General features: G+C 54.6%; 1 protein-coding gene across 1 annotated transcript in view; it reads left to right on the top strand.

Annotated features, from left to right (window-relative positions):
- The window catches only part of STK10 (serine/threonine kinase 10), an 84,750-nt gene that overhangs the window by 35,745 nt on the left and 24,415 nt on the right, over positions 1–24,590 (top strand). The window contains exons 3-9 of the mRNA XM_016211249.2: positions 1,481–1,529; positions 2,463–2,612; positions 11,031–11,103; positions 12,052–12,246; positions 12,729–12,810; positions 20,403–20,537; positions 22,166–22,711. Of these exons, the coding sequence (XP_016066735.2) occupies positions 1,481–1,529; positions 2,463–2,612; positions 11,031–11,103; positions 12,052–12,246; positions 12,729–12,810; positions 20,403–20,537; positions 22,166–22,711 (1,230 nt within the window). The remainder of the gene's footprint in view (positions 1–1,480; positions 1,530–2,462; positions 2,613–11,030; positions 11,104–12,051; positions 12,247–12,728; positions 12,811–20,402; positions 20,538–22,165; positions 22,712–24,590) is intronic.

Below are 24,590 nucleotides of genomic sequence, written 5' to 3'. Positions count from 1 at the left end.
CCGAGCTCTGGGAGGAGGGAGCTTGGGGGCCTTGGGTAAGGGTGTTGTGTAAGGGACAGTTCCACTGAATGAGGTGGGAACTGCTGGGTTTGACCACTTCTCGTACTGACTTTTGATTATAACTGCGGGTGTGCTGATAGATTGTAGCTCTCAGAAGGCATATTTTTGTAGGAGGCCTAAGTTACATAGTCTATGTGTGATGCTTTCTGGGGAATTCATTTGTTCGCTAGAGATTTAGCAAGCACATGTTAATTGGTGTGGCGTCCACTTACCGTGTCTTGACTTGAGGACGTTGGAGGTAGAGGAGATGAGTTCTGTTTCACAGATGAGGAGATTGAGACTTGGGGAGAGTAAGTGGCCTACCCAAGGTCACATTGCCCTTCTGACCGCCCGCAGGCACTGGGTCTGCCTCTTGGTTGGAGGGACTTCCCAGCCAGCAGGGCCAGGAGCCAAAAGTGGGGGGAGCTTCCGGGAGTGTCCTGAAGTTTGTGTCACTTTCCGCCCTTCCTGCCCACCTGAATCCGTACTTTAAGGAAAAAGAGGAAGCATGTTTGCACATATAAGGCCAGAGCTGGTGGGAAAGAGTGAAGGGGGGAGAGAGCCAGAGCGGGAGGGCCTGTCGGTACTCACGTTACTTTTTACTCTAATCTCCCTTTTCAGTTCCCTGCACTGGGCCAGGAGCCCCTTGAGGGCCTGGGCTTGGTGGTTCTTTCAGGGCCTGCTGCCTATGGGGTATGTGTGGAATGAATGAATGAATGAATGAGTGAATGAATGAGTGAATGAATGAATGAATGAGTGAATGAATGAGTGAATGAGTGAATGAATGAATGAATGAGTGAATGAATGAGTGAGTGAGTGAATGAAACAGTGCTTGCCTGAATAACATGAGGGCTGGAAGACTGCTTTCCAGTCCGGGACCTGCCACTAAACAACCTGTGTCCTTGGTCAGTCACCTCCACTTTCTGGGCCTCAGTTTCTCCACCTGAGCTGCTCTTCAAGGCCCCGAGGGAGCCAGGGCCCCAGGCTCTGGAAGATGGAGGCAAGAGGCAGGTGCCAGGATTCCAGGAGGACTGGGACAGCTTGCATGAGGGCTGAAGGTGTCCTCTGAGACCGCTGTCTGTGGAGGCCAGAAAGTGGGACAGCTGGCAGGTGGGGACAGTGAGCAGGACAGGTCGGAGGGAGGGTGTGGGCTTGGCTGAAACGACTGTTCACTGAACCTGTGGGTATCCATGGCAACTTGGTGTTTTGTGTTTTTTTTCCTTCCCTGAAAAATGAAGTGTCCCAGGCTCTGGGTGTTAGAGCCTCCTGTGAGGGTTGGGGAGGGGTGCAGACGGCAGAGGCCCCAGGGCAGGAGGAGGAGAGCCCGGGGAGCAAGGGCCTTAGGCGCTGGCCCGGCAGCCTGGGCGGGGGTCACGCCCTGGGACCTCCCCATCTCGCTGGCTGTGCGCCCTGCTCAGCGTCACCTTGCTGTTTCCTGCAGATCATGATCGAGTTCTGTCCTGGGGGAGCTGTGGATGCCATCATGCTGGGTGAGTCTTCCGTGGTCCAGGGCGGTGGGGGGGGTCGGCTGTTCCTAGGGCAGGCGTCCTTCACCCCTCCTCCCCAGTAATTCACCTGGCCTCGAGCACCCCCTCGCTCTGTCCCCCTTCCAGGTTGGGTTCTTGGAGAGAAGGCGGGGCACTCGGAAACCCAACACGTCCTGTTCACTCACCCCCTGAGCCTTCTTGGCCATAAGACATGTGGTGACTCCTTTGCCCAACCCCACAGCACTCTCAGGAGGTGACAGGGAGGTACCTGCTGGAGGTGCTTTGAAAAGTGGGGATTCCACCCATTTTGTAAGAGCTGAATGGGGATGTTGTCAGGTCTTTTTTTAAAAATTTTTTATTTTAATTTTTTTATTTTTCTTCGCCTGAGGATGTGCTTTTTATTGATTTTAGAGAGAGGAAGAGACGGGGGGTGAGGGGGAGAGACAGAGAAACATTGATGTGAGAGAGAAACATCGATCTGTTTACTGCATGCGCCCCAACCAACCTGGGGTCAAACCCTCAACCCGGGTATGTTTCCTGACTAGGAATCGAACCTGCAGCCTTTCCGTGTGTGGGGTGATGCTCCAACCCACTGAGCCACACCAGCCAGGGCTGTTGTTAAGTCTTGATGTCCCCGGGAAGCTTGAGCAATAACAAAAAATATAGTAGTAATCGCCGCTGTTTTGTGACTGTGGTGTGAGCTTGAGCAAGTGGCCTGTCCTCTCTGAGCCTCAGTTTCCTCATCTGTAGAATGGGGAACGACTGTGCCTGCTTCATAAGGTTACTGTGAGGAGGAAACAGGTAACTTAGAAGTGAGCCTGGTACACAGTGCTCGGTAATGTTGGCGGCTTCTGTGTTTCTCATTCCTGCCAGTGGCTGACATCGAGTTGCCCGCAGTGAGCACTCGCTGAACTGACAACAGTTCTCTGTTTCCAGAGCTGGACCGTGGCCTCACGGAGCCCCAGATCCAGGTCGTTTGTCGCCAGATGCTAGAAGCCCTCCACTTCCTGCACGGCAAGAAGATCATCCACCGGGACCTGAAGGCTGGCAACGTGCTGATGACCCTGGAGGGCGACATCAGGCTGGGTAAGGGCATCTGCGGGTCGGGGCGGTGGGCAGAGCTCCACGGTGTCTGCCTGAGGGTGCCGGTCTGGCTCTGCGGGCGGGAGGGGGTGAGTGTGGGAGCCTCACTGCCACGGCCACCCAGGATGTGAGCTCCCTCCTCCACCTGCTCTGGACCACAGGGCAGAGACCGTTCCCATGGGTTCTCAGTGGATGGTGATTTTGTCCCCTGGGGACATCTTTGGTTGTCACAACTAGGGGAGGGGCACTGGTGTCTGGGGCATAGAGGTGAGGGATGCTCTGTCTCCTGGAGCACACAGGGGCTGTGGAAGGTGGGTAGGTAATTGCCTGGTAAACCAGGTTGGACAGGGCAGCCTGGGAAGGGGGAGCCTGGTGGGCAGAGGCGAGAGGTGAGACATGGGGTATTTTGGGGAGAGTGATAATAAAGGAACAACACGTAATCATTGGGTTTATGAAGCTGTGCTGTGAGAAAAGGCACTTTCTAGACGTCCTCGCACTTTATCAGCACTCCAGGGTGTGTGTGTGTGTGTGTGTAGTACATCCAACACAGATGAGGACACGGGCCCACAGTGAAATGAGCTGCTCAGGATCAGACCACGAGGGAGGAAGTCGCAGGGTTTGGCCTTCCCAGCAGCAGAGCTGCCAGTGGACTAACTCAGTCAAGGGTAGAGGGTAGGTGGCCAGGGGGCAGAGTGCAGTCTCATGCACCCTGGGGGACTCAAGGGACACCTTCGGTCCAGTCTTGTAGAGCTGATCACTCGGAGGAGGCAGAACACAGAAAACCTGGATCAGGACCAGCCTGCAGGTGGGGTCAGGGGTGGAGGGAGGGCCCCAGCAGGCGTGGGCCGAGACGTGGCCAGTGGGGTTCTCATTTCCCGTGCTGTTTCCCCCCCACCCCACCCCCCTAAACCTGGAGGGCGCTGAGGCTCGGGGCGGACTCAGGAATCCCGCTGAGGACCTAGCAGAGGGTGGATGGAAGCGGACGGTGCATGAGGTTCCCGCGGCCTCGGCATGCGCACTGGGACCACCAGGGAGCTCTATTAGAAGGAAAAAGTTCAGGGAGAGTTGACTGTGCGACTATTTGCACAATTCCCACGGGCCTGGAGCCTCAGGGTAGACGCCTGCGGGGGCTGCTGTTTTCTTTAGGAAAATCCTCCTTCCCTGGGGCCGGCATCTGCAGCCTGGCCTGGTGGGGGCTGCCTGTCACCCTCTTCCAAGCTTCCTGGAACCATCCTGGGCCCCTCGAGGCACCCCCTCCCCATGTCCTTATGCAACTCGGAGGCAGAAGAGACTCAGCGAAGGTGTCACCTCATGGGAGACAGTGACTGCTCAGTAGAGTAAACAAGCAGGAAGCATCAGAGTGAGTTGAGCAAAGAGTGTGGGCTCTGAACACAGCAAAGCCCGCCTCAGATCCTGGCTCTGCCACCTCCGAGCTGGAGAAACATATCTAACTGCCCAAACCCCCCTCAGTTCTTTCATCTGTACAATGGTATAACCGCAGACCAGTCTCGCAGGGCTGCTGTGACCAGTGGGGTGAAGTGTACACAGTGCTGTCCCAGGGAGGCTGGGCTTGCATCTCCCCCTGCTCCTAGGCGTTTGGCTTCTTCCTTTTGTTAAATGTTTATTTCTGTCCAGGGTTTCAGGCTTCCCCAGAGGTTCGTTTGGTAGCTGCCAAGTAAAGTCCGAGTTGTAGCTCTGGGTGGATGTGGAGCAGCCCCGGTGGCTGCTGGGAGTCCATCTGTGCAGAGAGAAGAAGGAACAGTGTCCGTCTCCCAGGACAGCTGGGATATGAAGTGGGGTGTGGACTTGAAGTCCAAAGATCTGTGTTCTTGTCCTGGATCTGCCCCTTGGCGGTGGGTGGGTGCCCTTGAGCAGGGCTCAGTTTCTGAAGCTCAGAGTAGGGTAGTTCCTGCCTCATGGACTTGGCGAGATGGGTTAGGGAGACAGAGCCCAGCACCCAGAGGTGCCCTGTGCATCATAGTGGCCCAGCAATGGTAGGTTCTTTCCCAGGCTGAGCAGTGTCTCAGAGCAGCTGCTACAGGGATTGTACCCTGTTCTCCAAAGAGCCTCTGTCCGTCTCCCCTCTAGGATGCTTCTTCGAGGATGGGAGGTGAATTTCAGAACTTTTGGGGTCTTTCAAATTCTAAGCAGGGGTCTGAGCTGTCCTAAAAATCAGTGCTCAGCCCAGAGCCTGGCACAAAGTCGGTGCTCAGTAAATAGCAACTCTCAGCATTTCAGGACTTTACCAGTTTATATTCCCATAGGCCCGCTGATGTGCAGGGGACCCTGCAGGCAGGGTGGCGGGAACCAGTCCCACGCCTCGTACCCCCACCTTGACCCCCAACCCAGAATCCCTGTTTGCTGCTGCCAGCAGCCTGCAGGCCTGGTTCTTCCACTGTGGCCACCACGCGCTGACCCAGTGTTTGATATGTGGGGAGAAGAGAGCAGTGAGGTGGGAAGCTGAAAACAGGAGAATGGATAGGAAGACTGGCATCATAGTGGTCATGTGTGCCTAGCTGCCTAAAAAACAAAAAAACAAAAAACGGAACAGAAAAATAGAGCAGTTATTTTAGATGAGGAAACTGAGGCCCAGAAAGATGAGGCAGTTGATCTCAGATCACAGTAGAATCTTCTCAGTTCCCTGCCTGGTGCTGTTTCCATGACACTCCTGGGAAGGCAGATGGTCCCGATAATTAACAGAAGTCACTTGAGTGCCTCCGGGAAGCCTTCCTCTTAATGGGCCCTGGCCTGTCGCTGGCGGCTGTAACCCAGAGAAAGAAGGCCCCTGGGATTCCAGGCTGGGGGTGGTGGTGAGCCTTTGCTTTCTCTGTCCCCACCCATTTCAGCAGGCATTTCGAGGGGACAGTTTGCTCCGTGCAGGAGGTCTAGCGCCCCTGCCTCTCCCTCACTAAACAGGAGGACCACTCATTCATTGTGACAACCAGACTACCCCCATTCATTTCCAAATACTTCCCAGGGCACATGGCTTCACCCCTAGTTGAGGCCCACCTGGAAGGTTCTCAGACCTAGAATTCTTGTCTTTCTATACAGGTATATACAATATTACTTATATAATCAGAAAATGACATACACAGTGTAAAATGCACTGTTAGACACAGAGGCAGTGAGCTTAGAATGTATGGAGATATGTGAGAACCAATAAATATTGCAGCAATGTTTATAATAGTAAAATCTGAGATGGCTCCAGTGTACTCCAGCAGGGGCTTAAGTAAGTCACGGTACTGTCTCCGATGGAATGTTTTCCAGCTGTGGAAAGTACGTCCTAGAAAATGTGTAATCTCTTGTAAAGGTGGAGAGTTGACCCTTGATGGACATGGGTTTGGACGAGGCAGGTCCGCTTAGACCTGGATTTTCCCAAGAAGCACCATCGGCCTTTCGTGTGGGTGGGTTTCGCATCTGCGGATTCAGCCAGCCTCGGGTTGAAAACAGTGTTCCCGGCCATGGCTGGAAGACTATTCAGAACCACTGTTTTCAGTCGCAGCTGGTGGAATCCGAGGATGCAAAGGGCTGACTGTAAAGTCAAGTTGTTTGTGGAGTTTTGACTCCACCCCCAACCCCCGAGTTGTTCAAGGGTCGAGTGTGTATCCTGAGAAGAGGAAACCAGGTTGTAAAATAGCATGTTTGATCTGATTTCATTTTATAAAAGCAGCAAACACATTAAATTTATGTCATGGTAGTTTACAAAAATAATTTAAATTTATGTAAACACATCCGAGCCGTGGACAGCAAACTCTCTACCAGCATTATGGAGACTTTTTAATCGGTAAACGTTTGAGTTTTTGATAAGCAGTTTATTGCCTTGGCGATCAGGAAAAAAATGTGTATATAGTAAGTACAGAGAGAGCCCTGTAAACAGTTGGAATGGGTGGCCCACAGAGAAGGGAACTGAAGCTGCTCCTAATCTTGTCAGAAGGCATCACCCTGTGCTTCCTTTCTGTGCATATAAAGGTGGGACCAGATCGTGGTCAAGAGCACAGACTTAGTGTCACGTGCACCCTGAGAGCTGGGTGACCCTCTGCAAGTTACTCAGTCTCTCTGAGCTTCGGTTTTCTCATCTGTAAAATGGGGATGATGATTTTCCCTGCGGCAGGGTCACTGATAGGAATGATATGCACAGGAATCTGTATGCAGATGGCATCCGAAGACAGGCAGAGGCAGATATAAATGACATGCCGATGTCTCTCTGCACAGTGCTGTACACCTAGTAAGTTCTCAGAAAATACTAGTTATTAGAGAAATACTTTTTTTTTTTTTTTAAAGTTGAGGTTGTAGTACATATATACAGCTTTTCAGTCTACTTTTTAAAAAAATTGATAATATCAGGATGTTTTTTCCAAACCGTAAGTATTTCTTGGAAACACTTGTTTTTCTTGTGTCCCATCACGCGCATAAACCGTAGTTGCCCGTGAAACCCCGCAGGTGGGATGCTGAGGTTCCTCCTGCGGCTTCTCGTTGCCCCCAGCAGCCGGGGGTGAGCGCTTTTGCTGGGGCCCTGAGTCCCTTTCTGCCAACGTCTCGGGGGCAGTTCCCGGCAGCGAACGCTGCGCCGCTGGAAACCTGGGCCCGGGCGCCCCGCGCGCTGGCTGTACCAGTTTCTACCACATCCTGGCCCCCGCTGGGGTTTTTAAAAGAAAGATAAAAAACAAAAAGACCCATAAACTCGAAAACCTTTGCCATGTGCATTTCAGCTTTTTAAACCATAAAAGCGATGCGTACACTTGATCAAAAACTTTCCAAGAATAAAAGTGCATGAAGCGAAAAGGCGAGGCGCCCGCAGCCGGCGCGGGGAGGGGGCTGAGTCTGCGGGGCCTGTGCACAGTCAGTGTCCTTTTAATACCGCTGGGCTCCCCGTCAGAGACTGCCAGGTTGGCACGTGCGAGCCCGGGCTCGGCCTTTGTCAGGGCTGCGTTCGTGTCCCGGTCCCGGCGAAGGACAGTTTTTCTGGCGGCTCCCCGCCGGCTCCGGAAGCACCTTCGTTTCTCACTGTCCCCAGTGGTGTTTCGCAGCTTCCGCGCGTCGCAGTGGCTTGGGGATCGAGCTCTAGAAACAGAATCGCTGCCAGGCCGCTTCCTGGAGCCCCCGAGCCCTTGTTTCTGGGGCCCCGCGGGTACAGGCTTCTGGCCAAGGCTGGTCCCTCGCCCGCTGGTTTGTCCGGTGCCCCTGGGTGCCAGGGGCGCTGTGGACAGAGCAGAACTGGCCTCTTCCTGTGGAAGTGCTGGCTCATGGAGGGTCCCTGCCTGCCTGCGCCCTGTCCCCAGGCCTGTTTGCAAATGGGCGGAGGAGGCCGGTTCCTCAGGGGGGCTGCCCGCTGCTGCCCCCCCCCCCCCCCCATGGCTTCAGGGCAGCCCCCGCCTGCCAGAGCAAACTCCATTCAGGGAGCAGACAGCCGGCACCGGCTGCAGGGAGGGGCCGCCCCACCCTCCTGGTGCCGTCTTGTGGGGCAGCCGGGGAAGTAAGCACTTGCCTCCGGGGGGGCCTGGGGACCAACGGGGTGTCATTGTGAAAGTTGGTGGTTTCTGCTTTTTCTGTCCCTTCTCTGGAAGGGACCAGCGGGGCCTCTGTGTGTGTGTGTGTGTGTGTGTGTGTGTGTGTGTGTGTGTGTGTGTTCCCAAAAGATTTCTTGAAAGACTTCTTGGGATGACGTGCCTTCCATTGCTCCTGTTTGCCGGGGAGCTGGGGCCCAGGTGACCCAGCAGGAAGGAGGTGAGCCAGGAGCCCAGAGGAGTGGTGACTCACCCAGGCCATGCCAGGGGGCAGGGAGCAGCAGAGCTGGCTTCTGCCCTGGGTTTGCACCTCCCCTGGGGCAGCTGGGTGATGACAGGACCCTGCCCTTTCCCTCTCCGGGCCAGACTGTCCCTGCGAGGGGAGGGTCGTCATCAGCTGAGCCACTACTGTCTTAGTTAGCAGCCGGGGGCTCAGAGACCAGCTTTCCTGACCTCAGCCTTGCCCCAGCCTGAAAATCTCAGGCTACTGGCTCAGGTGCCCGGAGCGTTTATCAAGGGCCGGGCTTGGAGCCCAGTGCTTTCTGTGTGTCATTTAATCCTCATGACAACCTGACAAAGTAGTTCTACAGTGTTGCCAGCCCCGTGTTACAGGCAGGGAAACTGAGGGTCAGGGGTTTGGTAACTGTCCTGGCCCTGCCTGTCTCCCGTCTTATCTGTGTCCCTCCTCCAGCCAGCATGTTTCCTGCACCTGGAAATACCTTCCCCCACATCTCGACCTCCTCTCTACAGTAGGTGCCACCCCCAGTTCTCTCCATCCCTCTGCCCTGCCTCCCCACTTCTCCCTGCAGGGTCCTTCTCACTGCCACCAATCGCTGGAATAACAAGCCACACTGAGGCTGAGGATTGGGGTTCATCTCTGCACCTAGACAGCGCCTGGCCCGTAATAGGTGTTCAGTTAGCATTTGTGGGATGAAGGAATGGCCTGGAGGCACTCAGCTGCCCTTCCTCCAGGCCCTCCTTCCCTTCCTCCCCCTGCCCTGGAGGTCACATCCTCTCCCCCCAGACTCTCCTAGCCCCCACGCCTGCCTTCTCTTCCCTTCCCCGGTTCTGATTAGATGCTGTTGGCGGTGATCTTACTGCATCTGCTTCCGTTAGTAAACCTGCAGCTGCCCGAGGACAAAGACTTAGCTCTCTCTGGCCCCACTGTGTTCCCTGCTGCAGCTCCTGAGGGCCCGGGTGGACAGATAGATAGATGCATGAACCAGCGAAATACAAAAGCCAAGACAGGAGCCCAGGTCCCTGTATTCAGGCCCCGCTGTTAGCATTCCCCACCCTCCTGGTTTGAAATCGTGAGTGAGTGGATACAGCGACTGTCCCCTGCCTCTGGTGAGGGGCCCGCTCATTTTCAGACTCAGGCAGAGGCTCCCGGAGTGGCTGGCGGCTGTAACAACTTCTGCAGTTTCTTGTGACAAAGCCCTAAACCGACCATCACCCTTCTCTCAAGGTGTCACTTCCTCCTGAGTGTATTTTTTAATCAAGATGAAACTTTGTCTCAGAGACCAGAGCACTGGAGGAAATTCCTTGGTGGTATTGGATGCTTCTCTGTGCACTGAGTGGTATTGGGTGTGGGTTTAAAGATAAATTGTATTATTTTTTGTTAGTCCTAAAAGTCATACATGTTCATCATAGCCTAGTTAAGGGATTCAGAAAAATAGAAGAAATCTCGTCTAGTCTCACCACCCACAGACAACCATTTAAACAGTTTGACTGTCGCCTCCAAGTCAGTTCAATGTACATTTTTGCCCTTTTTGGGGGGATGGGGCATAATTTTGACCATACACTATATTCAACTGTGCATCTCCCCCTTTCCCACTGAATCTTATAAGTATATAAATAAAATACCTTAATATTATTAAATATTAAAGTATTTGCATAGTAAATACTAATATTAAATATGTAGTCAATGTTTAATATTGATATGTATTAATATGTATAATTTAGTATTAAAATATGGAATAAAATACTTAAAGACTAATTTTAATGACTATAAGCTATCCTGTCATATGGATTATATCACACTTTTCTTAACTTGTTCAGTTCTTTACCGTTTACCTTATCTTACCTAAGTTCTTAGTTTATCCGTGTGTGTGTGTGTGTGTGTGTGTGTGAGAGAGAGAGAGAGACACCATTTTAAATCCTTTTGGAAAACACAGAATATATTACATCTTGTATGTAAAACGTTTAAAATTGCCTGGCCGGTGTGGCTCAGCGGTTGAACATAGATCTGTGATCCAGGAGATCGCTGTTCAGTTCCCGGTCAGGGCACATGCCCCGGTTGCGGGCTCGATCTCCAGTCCTGGGGGAGCCGATCAGTGACTCTCTCATCACTGATGTTTCTCTCTCTCCCTCTCCCTTCCTCTCTCTGAAATCAATAAAGACATATTAAAATAAATAAGTCCTTCTAAAAAAAACATTTAAAATTACCCCCTAAGCTTTGCTTAGTGACAGTATGGTGGCCGATGAGGTGTACCCAAGGTGTGATCATCGCTGATTAAAATTGCTCCCTGAAAGCTAAGCAGTTATTACTTGCTTTGTCAGTACTGCAGTGGCACTTTGATGAACACCATTTTGCATACTTTTTGTTTACATGTAAGATGATTTTATTAGGGTAGATCCCTAGATTTGGAATTACGGTGTCAGAAGACTCTGGGTATTTTGAAGGCTCTTGTCATTTACTGTCAAACTGCTTTTCTAGAAGAAAGATCTTCGGTTTGTACTCTCATTAGCAGTAGGAAGTGTACGTTCAGTACATCCTGACAGCAGTGGGTGTTTTTTTAATGACCACTAGTTTGTGAGGTAGAAGGTGGCATTTGGTGGTTGATGAGGAGCCCCCGCCCCAGGCCTGTGGGTGGAAGAATGTTCGCCGAATACTCTATCTGAGGTTTTTGTCTTGCAGCTGACTTTGGTGTGTCTGCCAAGAATCTGAAAACTCTGCAGAAACGAGATTCCTTCATTGGAACGCCTTACTGGTGAGTCGGGTAGCTTCTGGACAGGGAATGGTGACGGAACCTTAAACCTCAGACTCCCCAAGGTGACCTCCGGCTGGTGCAGAGGGAGAGGACAGGAAGAAGGCCTGAGCCCGTTCTCTACCACCTGCTGGCGCTGTGGCCTTGGCCAGGTTGCTTAGCATCCCCGTGCCTCAGTTTCCTGATCTGTAAAATCGGGGGACATAATAGCACCCAGTGAGTGGGTTATTATGAGGAATAAATGGTATGGTGTGCGTAGAAAAATGCTCCTTTGTAACACTTTAACTGGAATTCCTAAAAAAGGGTTCAATTCTTGATTAGTTCAGCGCGTGCAGATTGGGTGCCAGGGCTGGGGCTGTGAAGTTGAGGGATCAAGTTCAGCTCCTGCCCTCCTGTGAAGTCTCCCTGGACTTCTCTAGTCCTTGGCGTTTCCTTCTTTTCCAAAACTACCGCTTAAAAAACAACAACAGCTAACTGCTTTCTGTTTTTCATGTGCACCGATTCCCTTTGTGGAGTTGGGCTCTGCTTTGCTTGTTACTACTCACCCCTTCTCTCTCTCCCCCCCCCCCATCTTCTATGCCTCTTCCCCTGTCCCTTCTCTGGGGCCTGTTGTACCCGCTCCCTTGCCCCTCCCGCCCCCAGTGTTTCCTGGGCCCCTTCCCCTCCGCCCCCACCCACCCTGCCCAGGACTCTGAGTTCTGGATTGTTGCTGCCACCTTGTGGTAGGCACCGGGAACTGCAGCGGGACGTGGCGGTGGAGCCGCTCGGAGGGCGTCCTTCTGTGTGAAGACCACCATCAGGAAGACAGTGGGATGGACAGGAATGGAAATCGTGATTCGGGAGTGCTGGCCGCCCCTGACATTGGCTTGTGCTGGTCCTTGACCCTGAGTCTCCGAGAAGCGCCTGTGGAGGCCAGGTTCTTAGCCCTCTGTTGTCCCTTGGTTGGTTCAGGATGGCCCCCGAGGTGGTGATGTGTGAGACCATGAAGGACACTCCCTATGACTACAAAGCTGACATCTGGTCCCTGGGCATCACTCTGATTGAGATGGCCCAGATCGAGCCCCCGCACCACGAGCTCAATCCCATGCGGGTCCTGCTCAAGATCGCCAAGTCGGACCCCCCCACGCTGCTCACACCTTCCAAGTGGTAAGGAGCAAGGGTTGCCGGAGGGACAGCGGCCGAGACGCGGGGCAGGTGGGATTGGGGGAGGCAGGCGGAGGCCTGGGATCCCTGGTGACTCAGAGAAACCGGGTCCTACTGTGGGAATAAGCCCAGGCGAGCCCAGCAGCCACCAGGCCCCACCTTCGGCTGGGATTTGGGGCCCGGCCTGGAACCCGAGCACTGCTGTATTTTGCTCTGTGGCCTGCGGCAGGTCCTTGCGCCTCTGATTTCCGATCCCCACATCTGTATGTGATGCCTGTGATGAGAAGGCCATCTTGAAGGCCCTGCCGCCTCTGCCTTTCAGCTCCTGAAGGGCCCTTTGTCGTTTGATGGGCGTGATCTTGATGGGCGTGATCTTGATGGGCGTGATCGGGAAGCGCAGCGCTCCGGGAGAGGGGAGCCCCCGACGCCCGCATCTCTGGGCCCTCGCCCCGCTCTGCACTGACCGCTGCCACCTGTCCTCCCAGGTCTGTGGAGTTCCGAGACTTCCTGAAGACGGCGCTGGATAAGAACCCGGAGACCCGGCCCAGTGCTGCGCAGCTCCTGGAGGTGAGTGGGTGCCTCTCGCCGGGCCGCCTGCGCCGCTGCTCTGTCCTTCCTCTGGTGGCGGACAACAGGTGAGCACAGCCGTGACCTGGAAGCTGTGCGTTCCTCACCCGGCCCAGGCCACAGCGTGCACAACCCCGCTCACCAGCCCGCGTTCCCTGGGCGCCTCCTGGATGCCGGCTCCTGCTGGGGGGGGGGGGGGGGGGCTGCCATGCAGGAAGCCCTGGAGCCCGGCCCTCACAGGCGGCTGAGCAGATACGCGTGCGCGTGGGGCGGGTGGCGGCCGGGAGGGGTTGCTCTCCTGTAAGGGAGCACAGAGGGCTTTCTGTGTGAGCAGACACCCAGGGGAGGCGAGGCAGCCAGGCCAGAGGGAGGCCAAGGTCTGGGACGTGAGCACGAGTGGCCCGGGCATGGAAGCCGGGGTGAGGGCAGGGGGATTGGAGGGGGGTCGGAGTGGTGCGGCGTGTCCACCCCCAGAGTAGATGGTTCCCAAAGAGGACACGCAGGACTCAGCGTATCGTGCTCGCCGCCGAGAAAAAGGCACCAGGGAGAAGCCTGGCTCAGGCTTTCAGAGTCTCATGGATGCACTCAGCTCCCCCAGAGACGAGCTGGGACACGTCTGAAATGTCCACCCCCTGGGTGTGCAGCACCGTGACCGAGTGTGTGGACTGGGGTGGGAAAGTCCTGGGTTCACACCCCAGCTCTGCCACTTACTGGCTATGAGACCCTGGGCGGGTGGCTTAACCTCTCCGACTTGGTTCTTGCCCTGAAACGGGGGTTATAGCAAAGTCCTCTTTACAGAGCGGTTGTGAGATTAAGCGAGAAGATCCTAGAAACAGCTTAGCTTAACTGTGAAGCACTGTGCTCAGTGAGCGCTTGATGCGTTGAATGGAATTATTAAAAAAAAGGAAAGACAACGAGGGTCTGTGTCTAGGGGGGTCACAATTGTTCCTTGTAGATTTCTGCGGTGCATTTGGTTGGAAGCAACTGTCTGGAGGACCCGAGGCCTCATTTTCCGGATACTTCGGTGTTTGGTGGGGCAGTAAGAGGTGGGGGTGGGGTGGGCCTGCTGTCACTGTCAGACCAGAAGCTCCGGGCTGCTGGAGCCCAATTGTTTCCTGTAAGCAGGCACCTCCTGGCCCGTTACATCCGGCCTCCAGGACATTCCACCGGGAAGAGACAGCTGTCCTCTGTCCCCACATGGCAGCCCCAGAGCCCTGACCTGAACCAGGAATTTCCGTTCCATAGTTGGAAAAGTGTCCTGCCAGAGGACTCCAGTGTGAGACAGAAAGGGTCGCAGAGGAAAGGGGCCTTCCTTCGAGACAGTAAAACGCTGTTGGGAGCTTAGGCCGCCATGGTCTTTTCGGGAGCACCTCTCGTCTCTGGGAGGGAGGGGGGAGCAGTTCCCCACCCCCTGGGTGAGGACCCCGAGGTTTAGAGCAGGCTTGCTGATGTCACCTGGCTTGGAGAGACAGAAGTAGCTCCAGATCTTGGCTTCCTGGCACCCCCTGCAGAGCTGGGCATGCCCCTACCTCAGCCCCGTTTCTGCCTGCTTCTGGAAGGTTCCTCCCAGCCCCTCATTGTTCCCCACATTCTGCCTTAAGCCGACACACTTTGCCCTCTTTGGTTTGTGGCTCATTCACTGACTTGCGCAGATCCTCCTCGATGTCATGTCACGTGTGGTAACCCAGGCTCTGCAGCAGGCTTGCCTGCCCTGAATCCTGCTCTGTGCCTCAGTTTCCTTGTCTGTGGGGTGTGGACAGTGCTCATGTCACAGAATTGTGAGTGAAGGGGATTCTGGAGACACCGTGTTAGCACAGCGGCTGCCACACACCAGGTGCTCAGCCTACACTTGCTGGATTTGTTCTTAAACCCACCCACTCTGTCAGTGTCCTTGTCAAGGTCACCAGCGCCTTCCATGGTCAGCTCAGGCCTCAGTGCTCTTGTCACTGGGCCCAGCAGCATCAGCCTACGCGGCTGACTCTGGTCCTGCTCGCTGTCAGCACTTGACCTCCAAGTCCCCACATCGTCTCGGTTCCCTTCCTTCTTGCTGGTCACGCCTCAGTCCCCTCCACCTGCTCCTCTTGTTTGCTCTGATCTGTCTGCACTCACCTGGACGACCTCGTGACATGCAGTGACTCCCACGGCAGCCAGAGGGAGGCTTCCAAACCCAAGTCAGCTCCTGCCCCTCCCTGGTCCAAAGCCCCTTAGTGGCTCCCATCCCGCTCAGAGGAAAGTCTGTAAACTGCGACCTGCAAGGTGCTGTGTGATCTGCCCACCCCACCTTGACCCCTTAGACCTGCTCTCTACCTCTTGCCCCCTCACTCTGCACCAGCCACCCTAGCCTCCTTGCTGTTCTTCAGACACATGGGACATACCCTGCCTCAGGGCCTTTGCACTGGCTCTCCGCGCTGCCTGCAGTGCTCTTCCCCCAGACACCTCACGGCTGACTCCCTCTCTTGATCAGTCATTGTGCAAATGTCAGCTTCTCGGTGAGGCCTCCCCCAGCCACCGATTTAAAACGGCAGACTTGCTGTTCCCCCTACCTCCCACTTCTTAAGTCTCCTTTCCCTGCCCTACTTTGAATTTTTCCATGGCATGTAGCATGTAGCATGGTGGGTGGTATGTAACTTACTAGTTTATGAAGTTTATTCTTGATTGCTCTGACTAGCTTGTCAGCTCCCAAGCATCCAGACAGTTCCTGGATGGAGAGGGGGCCTCAGTAGTATTTGTTTAACACACTAACAGTGGTACCTCGGTTTCGAACATCTCTGTTGACAAACATTTCGGGTTACAAACGCCATAAACCCAGAAGGAAATGCTTCGGTTTTCGAACACGCCTCGGAAGTCGAACATGCCACGCAGTTTCCGCTGAGGGCGAGATCCTGAGGCCCAGCTGTTGGCTGTGGATCCCTCGGTTTTCCAATGTTTCAGAACTCGAACCGTCTCCCGGAACGGATTGCATTAGAAAACCGAGGGACCACTGTACTTATTTTTACTTACGCTGTTAGGCAACCCTTTTTCCATGCCGGGTGCTCTTCTAAATGTTTAATGTTAACTAATTTAACCGTCATAACAGTCCTATGAGGTAGGCACTGTTCAGATCTCCATGAAACATATGACTGAAGCACAGAGAAGTTGGGTAGCCTTCCCAAGGTCACACAGCTTGCAAGTGACAGAGCTGGGATTCTGATCCTGGTCGTCTGGTTCCAAGCCTGACACTCTGAGAAGCTGCCTCCAAATGAAGGAAGGAGAGAAAGAAGAAATGAAAGAGAGGGAGAGAGGAGCGAGGTTAGCAGGGCGGAGGGAGGACTGAAGGGAAGATGCTGACCCCGGGAAGCTGGACCCCTGGAGGTATTTTCTAAAGCTAGTGTTGGCGTGTTGGACTCCCTGGCTGGTGGCTTCTGAGCACACAGAGGAAAAGGCTCAAGTCCTTGGAAGGGATGTCTGTGGAGATGGCCGGAGAGGTCCTGCCTGGAGGGCGGGTGCCAGCTGGTGAGCTGCGTGTCATCTTGGGGCTCCCTGCAGAGATGGCACGGAGCAGCTGCTCTTCTTTCTGAAGGAGCAGGCGCCTGGGTTCCCCTCGGAACCGGGCCTTCTGTGGGGGTGCCAAGCACTTTCCGGGGACCCATGTGGCCAGATCAGTCTGTCCTGATGCAGGTGCAAAATGTGTCTGCCGCCTGGGCAGTGCCCCACCTGCAGGGCTCTGTCTCTCTAACAGGCCTTGGCAGTTTGGGGTTTGGGGAAATGCCTCTTCTAAACACACCCCTGGAGGTGGTAGAGCAGATGGGGAGGGGGAGGTGGCCTGTGCTTTGTGTCCTGGATCTTTGACAAAACAGTGTCCTGGGCCTAAGACGGCCCACCCCTCCCAGCCTGCGCCACCTGCCTGCCGGCCCGGCTTGCCCGGGATTCCAGGAGCTCACCTGCCCTCCATCAAAGGCTTTCCTCCCCACGCGTGCCCTCTGCTTCCTGAGGACCCTGGGGTCAGGGGAGGCAGCGGAGCAGATGGGCCCTCCTCGGGAAGTCGAGGCTCCTGGCTGTGCTGAGCGCCACTCATTTGGTCAACATGTGGTGCCCTGATGAAAACCTGGTATTTCCAGAAGTCTGTGCCTGCAGTTTATTTCTGCCACATCTGCTTTGGTCACTGCAGAGCAGTGTCTCGTGGCTTCTTGCTCCAGTCCACATGTCTGAGGTTGTGTAATGTGAGGCTTGGGAACCTTTGGGAGCTGGTTCTCACCCTGTTCCAAAAAGCTACGCCCTGTGGGGAGGGGACAGGAATGCTGAGGAGTACAAACTGGTGACTTAAGGGTTTCTCTGTGATGGTGCCGCTGTCCCTGCTCCGGCTGGTGGTGGTGACGATGATGGAAGTGATGGTGACGGTGACGATGGTAGTGATGGAGGTGACGGTGACGATGGTAGTGATGGGGGTGATGGTGACGGTGACCATGGTAGTGATGGGGGTGATGGTGAGTGACGATGGTAGTGATGGGGGTGATGGTGACAGTGATGATGGTAGTGATGGAGGTGACGGTGACGATGGTAGTGATGGGGGTGATGGTGACGGTGACCATGGTAGTGATGGGGGTGATGGTGAGTGACGATGGTAGTGATGGGGGTGATGGTGACAGTGATGATGGTAGTGATGGAGGTGACGGTGACGATGGTAGTGATGGGGGTGATGGTGACGGTGACCATGGTAGTGATGGGGGTGATGGTGAGTGACGATGGTAGTGATGGGGGTGATGGTGACAGTGATGATGGTAGTGATGGAGGTGACGGTGACGATGGAGGTGATGGTGACGGTGACCATGGTAGTGATGGGGGTGATGGTGAGTGACGATGGTAGTGATGGGGGTGATGGTGACAGTGATGATGGTAGTGATGGAGGTGACGGTGACGATGGTAGTGATGGGGGTGATGGTGACGGTGACCATGGTAGTGATGGGGGTGATGGTGAGTGACGATGGTAGTGACGGGGGTGATGGTGACAGTGATGATGGTAGTGATGGAGGTGATGGTGACGATGGAGGTGATGGTGACGGTGACCATGGTAGTGATGGGGGTGATGGTGAGTGACAATGGTAGTGATGGAGGTGATGGTGACAGTGACGATGGTAGTGATGGGGGTGATGGTGAGTGACGATGGTAGTGATGGGGGTGATGGTGACAGTGACGATGGTAGTGATGGAGGTGACGGTGACGATGGTAGTGGTGGAGGTGACGGTGACAGTGATGATGGTGATGATGACGACCGCTCTCATAGTTAGAGCACTTACTATAATGCTCAGAGCAACCATACTCTTATTCCCACTGTACAGGTGAGCAAACTGAGGCTCAGAGAGGTGAGTAACTTGCCCGAGTTGGTGGTGGAAGCAGGATTTTATCCCAGGCAGTCTGGCTCTTAACTGCTGTTCCCCCCGGCCTCCCATGATTAGTAAACCCTTATTAACGGTTCCTTTCAAGAACCGCTCAGCAGCCACACTGACACCTTTAAATGACACTTTTAATATCACGTTACATGACATCTTTAATATCACTGCTCTGCTGCAGCCCTCCAGTGGCTTCTGAGAATTAAAGTCTCAGCTTCTCACCAAGGCCAAGGGGCCCTGCTCTCTAGGCGGGCCTCCAGCACGCCAAGCTCAGTCCTGTCTCAGGACCTTTGCACTGCTGTTCCCTCTGCCCAGATCTCTCCCTGGCTGGCCCCTTCACATCCCTCAGGTCTCAGCTCAAATGTCACTTCCTCAAGGAGGCCCTGTGACCACACACCTAAGTTGCCTCCACTGCCCAGGCCAGGCCAGGCGTTCCAGCCTCCTGCTGTCCTGCTACCGGATCTGCAGTGATCCCGTTTGTCATTTGGTTACATACCTGTCATCTCTCACTCAGCTGCCAGTCGCCGCGGGCCGGGACCTTGCCTGTCTTCTGGTTCACCTTATTTCAGCACCTGGCACATTGCTGCCCATCATGTGGTTGCCAAGTGAACCAATGAACAAATGGGGACATGGGAAGGGAAAAAAGAAATGAGATTCTTTAAATCTTTACTAGTTTGGAGTAACTAGAGAAAGTCATCTGAGTGACAGGGCTCTTTAAATGGAGTGAGGCCTGTTGCTGTCAGATGGACAAAGGAAGGTGACGGAGTTGAACAGGGTGTTGCCTCGAGGCCACCCCCAAAGGAACTGATTGAGACGATCCAACAGATGAAAATGATTTTAGTGGACCTGTCAGTTGCGGATGTGTCTCCAGGGTGCTGTAAAATTCATTTTCTTTAGTCATTTGCATACTTCCCTGCAGTCTTCACACTGTTCCTCTGCTGACAAATTTTCTGACAGTAAAAACAGCGAATTTTATCAGAGCCTTCCTGTAAGTTTCAATGAGCAAATTCCAGTAACGACAGCCCCCACCCCAGCACTCCTTCTTCGCCGCCCTGGTGAGCGGTGACCTGAGAAGTCGCCAGCCCCGCCCACCCCCGTGCTGGGGGAGGGTCCCCAAGGACAGACTTCCACCTGGGACGCGTCCATGCTGACTTGCCATCTGCCGAGGCCCTAGCAGCTTTGGCGTTTTGCAAGGCCCGTGAAGGACGTGACATTTCTGAAAGCGCCTCGGAGGGGCGCGCACACCACACCGCCTCACGCCTTTGCACACACACACGTCCACCGGAGACATGTACGAGCGTGTTCTCGGCAGCTTTAGTCACAGTCACCCAGAACAGGAAACGGCACACGTGCCCGTCTGCAGCGGAGGGGACGGACAGGCTGACCTTCATGCAGGAAACGCTGCGCAGGGGTAGGAAAGGGTCCCCTTCGGCCGCAGGGGACACGCTGTGCGGCGCTGCTCCCGCGAAGCTCCAGGGCGGAGCGGGCGGCCTCGCCTCCGAGCCGGGCAGCCGGGCTGGGGCTGACTGCTGGGGACGGGGACCTTTTCCGGGGCACGGGAGGGCTCTGTCGTGAGTGCTGGGTCTTACACATATGAAAAACACGGGAGAGGTCCCTGAGCTTAATGACTTGCGAACTTCGTGTCTCTTTAAAGGAGAGCGTGCAAGATGCAGACAGGCTGCCCCCAGCTGCTTTCGCTCCTGCTCCGGGCTGAGCACCTCTGCGGGCATTGTCGTTTTTTTTATTTTTTAAATCTATCTTTATTGATTTTAGAGAGAGGAAGGGAGAAAGAGAGAGAGAGAGAGAAGCATCAAGGAGAGAGAGTCATTGATCGGCTGCCTCCTGCACGCCCCCCGCTGGGGATCGAGCCCGCAACCTGGGCATGTGCCCTGACCGGGAATCGAACCGCGATCTCCCCGATCCTAGGGCGACGCTCAACCGCTGAGCCACGCGGCCGGGCGGGCATTATCTTTTTAATCATCACAACCTCCCTGTGGGTTTGGCATCATTGTCTCTACTTTGGAGGTGAGGCGCCTGCAACTCAGAGAGGGAAAGTGACACGCTCGGTGTCACACAGCTGGCGAGTGGCAGAAAGTTCTGTCACACACAGGGCTTTCTGAGCTGCCTCTGGGTCTCCCCTACCAAGTCCATGCCACCCCAGCCTTTGCCTGCCCCCCTCCCCCCCAGCCCGAAGTGGCTGTAACCCAGGTGTCTTGTCCCCCTCAGCATCCCTTCGTCAGCAGCGTCACCAGTAACAAGGCCCTGCGGGAGCTGGTGGCTGAGGCCAAGGCCGAGGTGATGGAGGAGATTGAAGACGGCCGGGATGAGGGGGAAGAGGAGGACTCCGTGGACGCCGCCTCTGTAAGGCCCGTAAGAATGGGTGCTGGGGAGGGACGGGACTCCTGCGGGCCTTGGCTCCTGTGGGGGCAGGACAGCAGGAAGGATTTCTTTCTGTGTCACCCCCAGCTTAGAGGTCACAGGCTCCCATGCCACAGGTTATGTAAGATGGCACACGGGCCAGGGTGTGTTGGCTGGATCCTGTAAGTTTTCAGGGAACCAGGAACCTAGATTTTCACATGAGATCTTCCAGATTTTAAAAGCTGGTAGCTGGCTCTTTGCTCCCCAGCCTTTCGCGTTCGGAGCGCCCTGTGGGATGAATGCAGGTGAGGAGCAGGGAGGGGCGCCGGCGCCCCAGACTCCGCCCGGCTGCTGAGTGCCCAGGGGAACGCGCATCCGTAACCCATCTGCAGCTTCAGCACTTGGCTGAGTTTAAATTTAAGTGAAAGCTAATTTTTAAACATTTAAAACCATTTGAGCCAAGTGAAATATGTCTGTGGGCTGGATCCTGTCTGCGCTGCTGCTTTTGGATTGCTGGTCTTGTTGGCTGGGAAGGGCCTCTCCCGGGTGGGGACATTTGCTGTCCAGATGGTGCCGTGGACCTAGTGGGGCAGGGGCTGGGTGTTGGTGTGGGATGACAGGATCAGAACTGAGTGTATGAACCTTCGCTCTGGGTGTTGAATAGAAGGTGGATTAGAGTTACTTCTGGAAGCTTCCATATCCAAGGTCAAAAACCAGCGGCTGTCAGGACCCAAGGGAATGCTTACAGTGTGAGTCCATCAATATCAAGTTTTAAAACAGGCAAACTAGCCGATAGCGCTTAGAGATCATTGGGACGATGATTGTGTCAAGCGGAGGGATGGACACAGGCAAGCTTCTCTGGGGCAGGGCACTGGTCCACTCCTGGCCTGGAGAGGCTATGTGGGTGCTCACTTTATTCATTAGGCTCGACATTTAGGTTTTATCCAGATAAATGGGTGCTCTGTTTCATTATAGCAACATTTCCAATACTTTCCACCTCCCCAAAAGCTCTAAAAACAAAACTTTAAATAGTGGCTGGTAGGAGGATTCTAGCCTCTGAATAAGTTTATTTTGGGTTTTATGCAACTTTTAAAAATTCAATTAGTTGCCATCTAAAAATCAGGAGGTGTCACGTAAAAATCCAGATTCTAGCTTGTCTTGAAAAATTCGGAAGGTCTGGCCATAGGGGACGCATTTTCCCACATTGTCACAATTGGCTGGAGCCAAGTAGCCACTGCCCCTTTCAGACATGCAGGAGCTGTCCAGCTGGCCACAGTGGCCTGCATTCCCAGGAATAACAGGCATTAAACTAAGCTGAGATGAAAGACAGTCCAGAGACTTCTATTCCTCGAACAAGTAGCAGTTTTATTGCTGGTTAGGCAATAGGGAGTGGTGAGGACTGTGGCTTGCTGGAGAGAGATGCCTGCTCTCCTTCCCTGGCCCCAGCCCAGTGCAGCCTGTTGGCATCTGATTTTTCAGCCCCACTGTGGCTTGCTGGAGAGAGATGCCTGCTCTACTTCCCTACCCCCTGCCCCCTGCAGCTTGGTGTCTGATGTTTCAGCCCCACTGCATCTGGCAGCTACCTCGCACAAACAGCGGCACGGCCTTGACCACCTTTCCTTTTCCTCTAGCCTCTGGGAAACCACACTCCCGACTCTTCCGAGGCGAGTCAGGTGAGCCTTGATGCCGACAAGCTTCTCAAGGAACCATCTGTCACTGCAGTGCCACCCAGCCCGCCTCAGGACAGTGAGGATGAGCCCAGCCAGCCATCTGGGGAAAGATCTCTCCAAACCACCGGCCCTCCAGGTGTGGCCCCTGGAGGTGAGAATGGCCTGGCTGTGCCTGTGCCTCTCCGGAAGTCCCGGCCCGTGTCAATGGGTGCCAGAATTCAGGTATCTGAGGAGAAGCAAGCCGCTGACCAGGCTGGGGACCTCAGTCCAGCAGCCAAGCGGTCCCAAAAGACAAGTCAGAGCCGTCCCATCAGCAGCGCCCTGGAGACCTTGGGCGGTGAGAAGCTGGCCAACGGCAGCCTGGAGCTCCCTGCCCCAGCATCCCCTCGCCCTTCCAAGAGGGACTCGGACTGTGTCAGCCTGTCCACCTCTGAGAGCATGGACTACAGCACCTCCCTGTCCGCCGACCTGTCCCTGAACAGAGAGACGGGCTCTCTGTCCCTCCAGGTAACGCCCCGTCTTGCGCACAGGCTGGGAGCAGCATGTTTCTCTGCTCGGTTTGGGTTTTTGCAAGTGGTAGATGGCTGCCTTTCGTTTCTGATTGGCTCACAGGATTGCTCTTTCTTTAAAGGGCTTTTAGTTCAACTCAGTTTAATCTTCCAAATACCTGAGTTTACCTGGGACTTAGTCATATCAAACAGTCTGTTTGGGTTTCATTTTCAGTTTGGGGTTCCATTTAAATTGGGTTTGGTTAAAGGCCCTGGTGAAATTTGGGAGAGAGGATTATACAAGTGGAAATTGTCTTATTTGAAGGTCAGCTGTGTGGCCCAGCTGGTGACTGATGGAATCAATTAAAGGGAGTGGGCTCAAGGTATCTCCTGGCTCAGTGGCCTTTCTAGAAGAAGGGGATGTTGTGAATGACACTAGCCTCTGTGACTGAGGGCCTGGCACTGCAAAGTGCTTTAAAAAGGAAAGAAGCAGGAGGCCCTTTCATCAAGGTGCAGATGAGCAAATGGAGGCTTAGGTGGGAAGGGGGGCACTGGTCAGACCCCACACTCTGGCTGTGAGCCCCGCGTGCCATTCTGCCTTCCCAGTTGGGGCCCTGGAGGGGGCTTACCCCGTCCCTGGACTGCTCTGACAAATCTCGGGATGTTCTTGCCATCACCATTGGTCATTTATTTGGGCCACACTGAGGGTCCCACCCCCAACCAAGGCGAAGTTTAGGGAAGTTACTGTATCTTTCTGGTGTTTCTTGTCATCATTTACTTGGTGAAAAACACACAGTAGGAACTCAAAAATACTTGCTAACTGGAAGGGACAGCAGCAGCTGGCTAGCACATTAGCCTTGGGGACAGGAAGAAAGTGCAGCTTTAACAGGCCACCGGGACAAGTACAGATAGCAACTTTTATGTACAATTAGCCTCGGCGCCCATCCTGGGACAGGCATCTTGTCTGTTCTCATCTTAAAAAGACACCAAAAGAGTGAAAAAAAAAAGGTAATAAAAGAAAAAATCCAATCTACCAAGAGCAGGGTGTCCCCGCCTCCTCTCAAGGGTGCCGAGAACATTGCTGCTGCTGGCTGGCTGGCAGGGAGTCAGGGGCACTGCTGTTCCAATAAGAGTCCGCTGGTTGCCTCAGCACCCCGGGCACGACTTACCTCCGAGACGGGCGGCCCTGTGACCATCTGGACTTGAGGCCTAGGGCACACAAGCTGGACACTGTAGGGAGATGAGTCGGGGTCCCTATTCAGGGCCGATGGTGTTGAGCCCCTGGGTCCCGCCTGAGCAGGACGTGGGGGTCAGAGCAGACTTTGAGGGCACAGGGACTTACTGGCTGGAACTACCCCCCCCCCCGGGCCGTGTTGGAAAGGCAGGCTGGGCTGCACCAGCGAGGGCTCGAAAGCCAGTTGAGCGGTTAGAGAGGGAGATACCTTGCCCTTGCCCACTCCAGTGCAGGCCCTCGGCCGAGTCGGGGAGAAGGGTATTTGAACAGCTCCGGAGGCTGGCAGTACTCCCTAAGCTTGTGGAATGCAGGGCTATTCACAGGAACAGATAAAGGCTGAATAGGCTCCTGGTGCCTCCAGACGGGTGTGGCCTCTGGTGGAGTTCAGGTGCGGTCAGCTGTGGCTGCCAGGTCAGTTATGAATGGGGTGTCCTGGGCTGTCTGCTGTGGACACGGCTGTGGCTTCAGTAAGAACTGTCAGGAACAAATACCAAGCCGTGGACAGTCGCCAGGAGCCGGGCGCTGCGCGCCATTCCCGCATTTTCTCACTGAACCTTCGTAACCACCCCGGAGGCAAGCGCTGCTTTCCCCTCCTCTCACAAGATGGGGAAGCCGAGGCTCAGACGGGACGAGGGGTTTGCCCAGGGCCACACAGCCGGCAGGC

Source organism: Miniopterus natalensis, chromosome 4, assembly GCF_054644295.1.
Source record: "Miniopterus natalensis isolate mMinNat1 chromosome 4, mMinNat1.hap1, whole genome shotgun sequence".
In the NCBI taxonomy this organism is placed as follows: domain Eukaryota; kingdom Metazoa; phylum Chordata; class Mammalia; order Chiroptera; family Miniopteridae; genus Miniopterus; species Miniopterus natalensis.
This window is presented reverse-complemented; position numbering and strand designations above follow the sequence as displayed.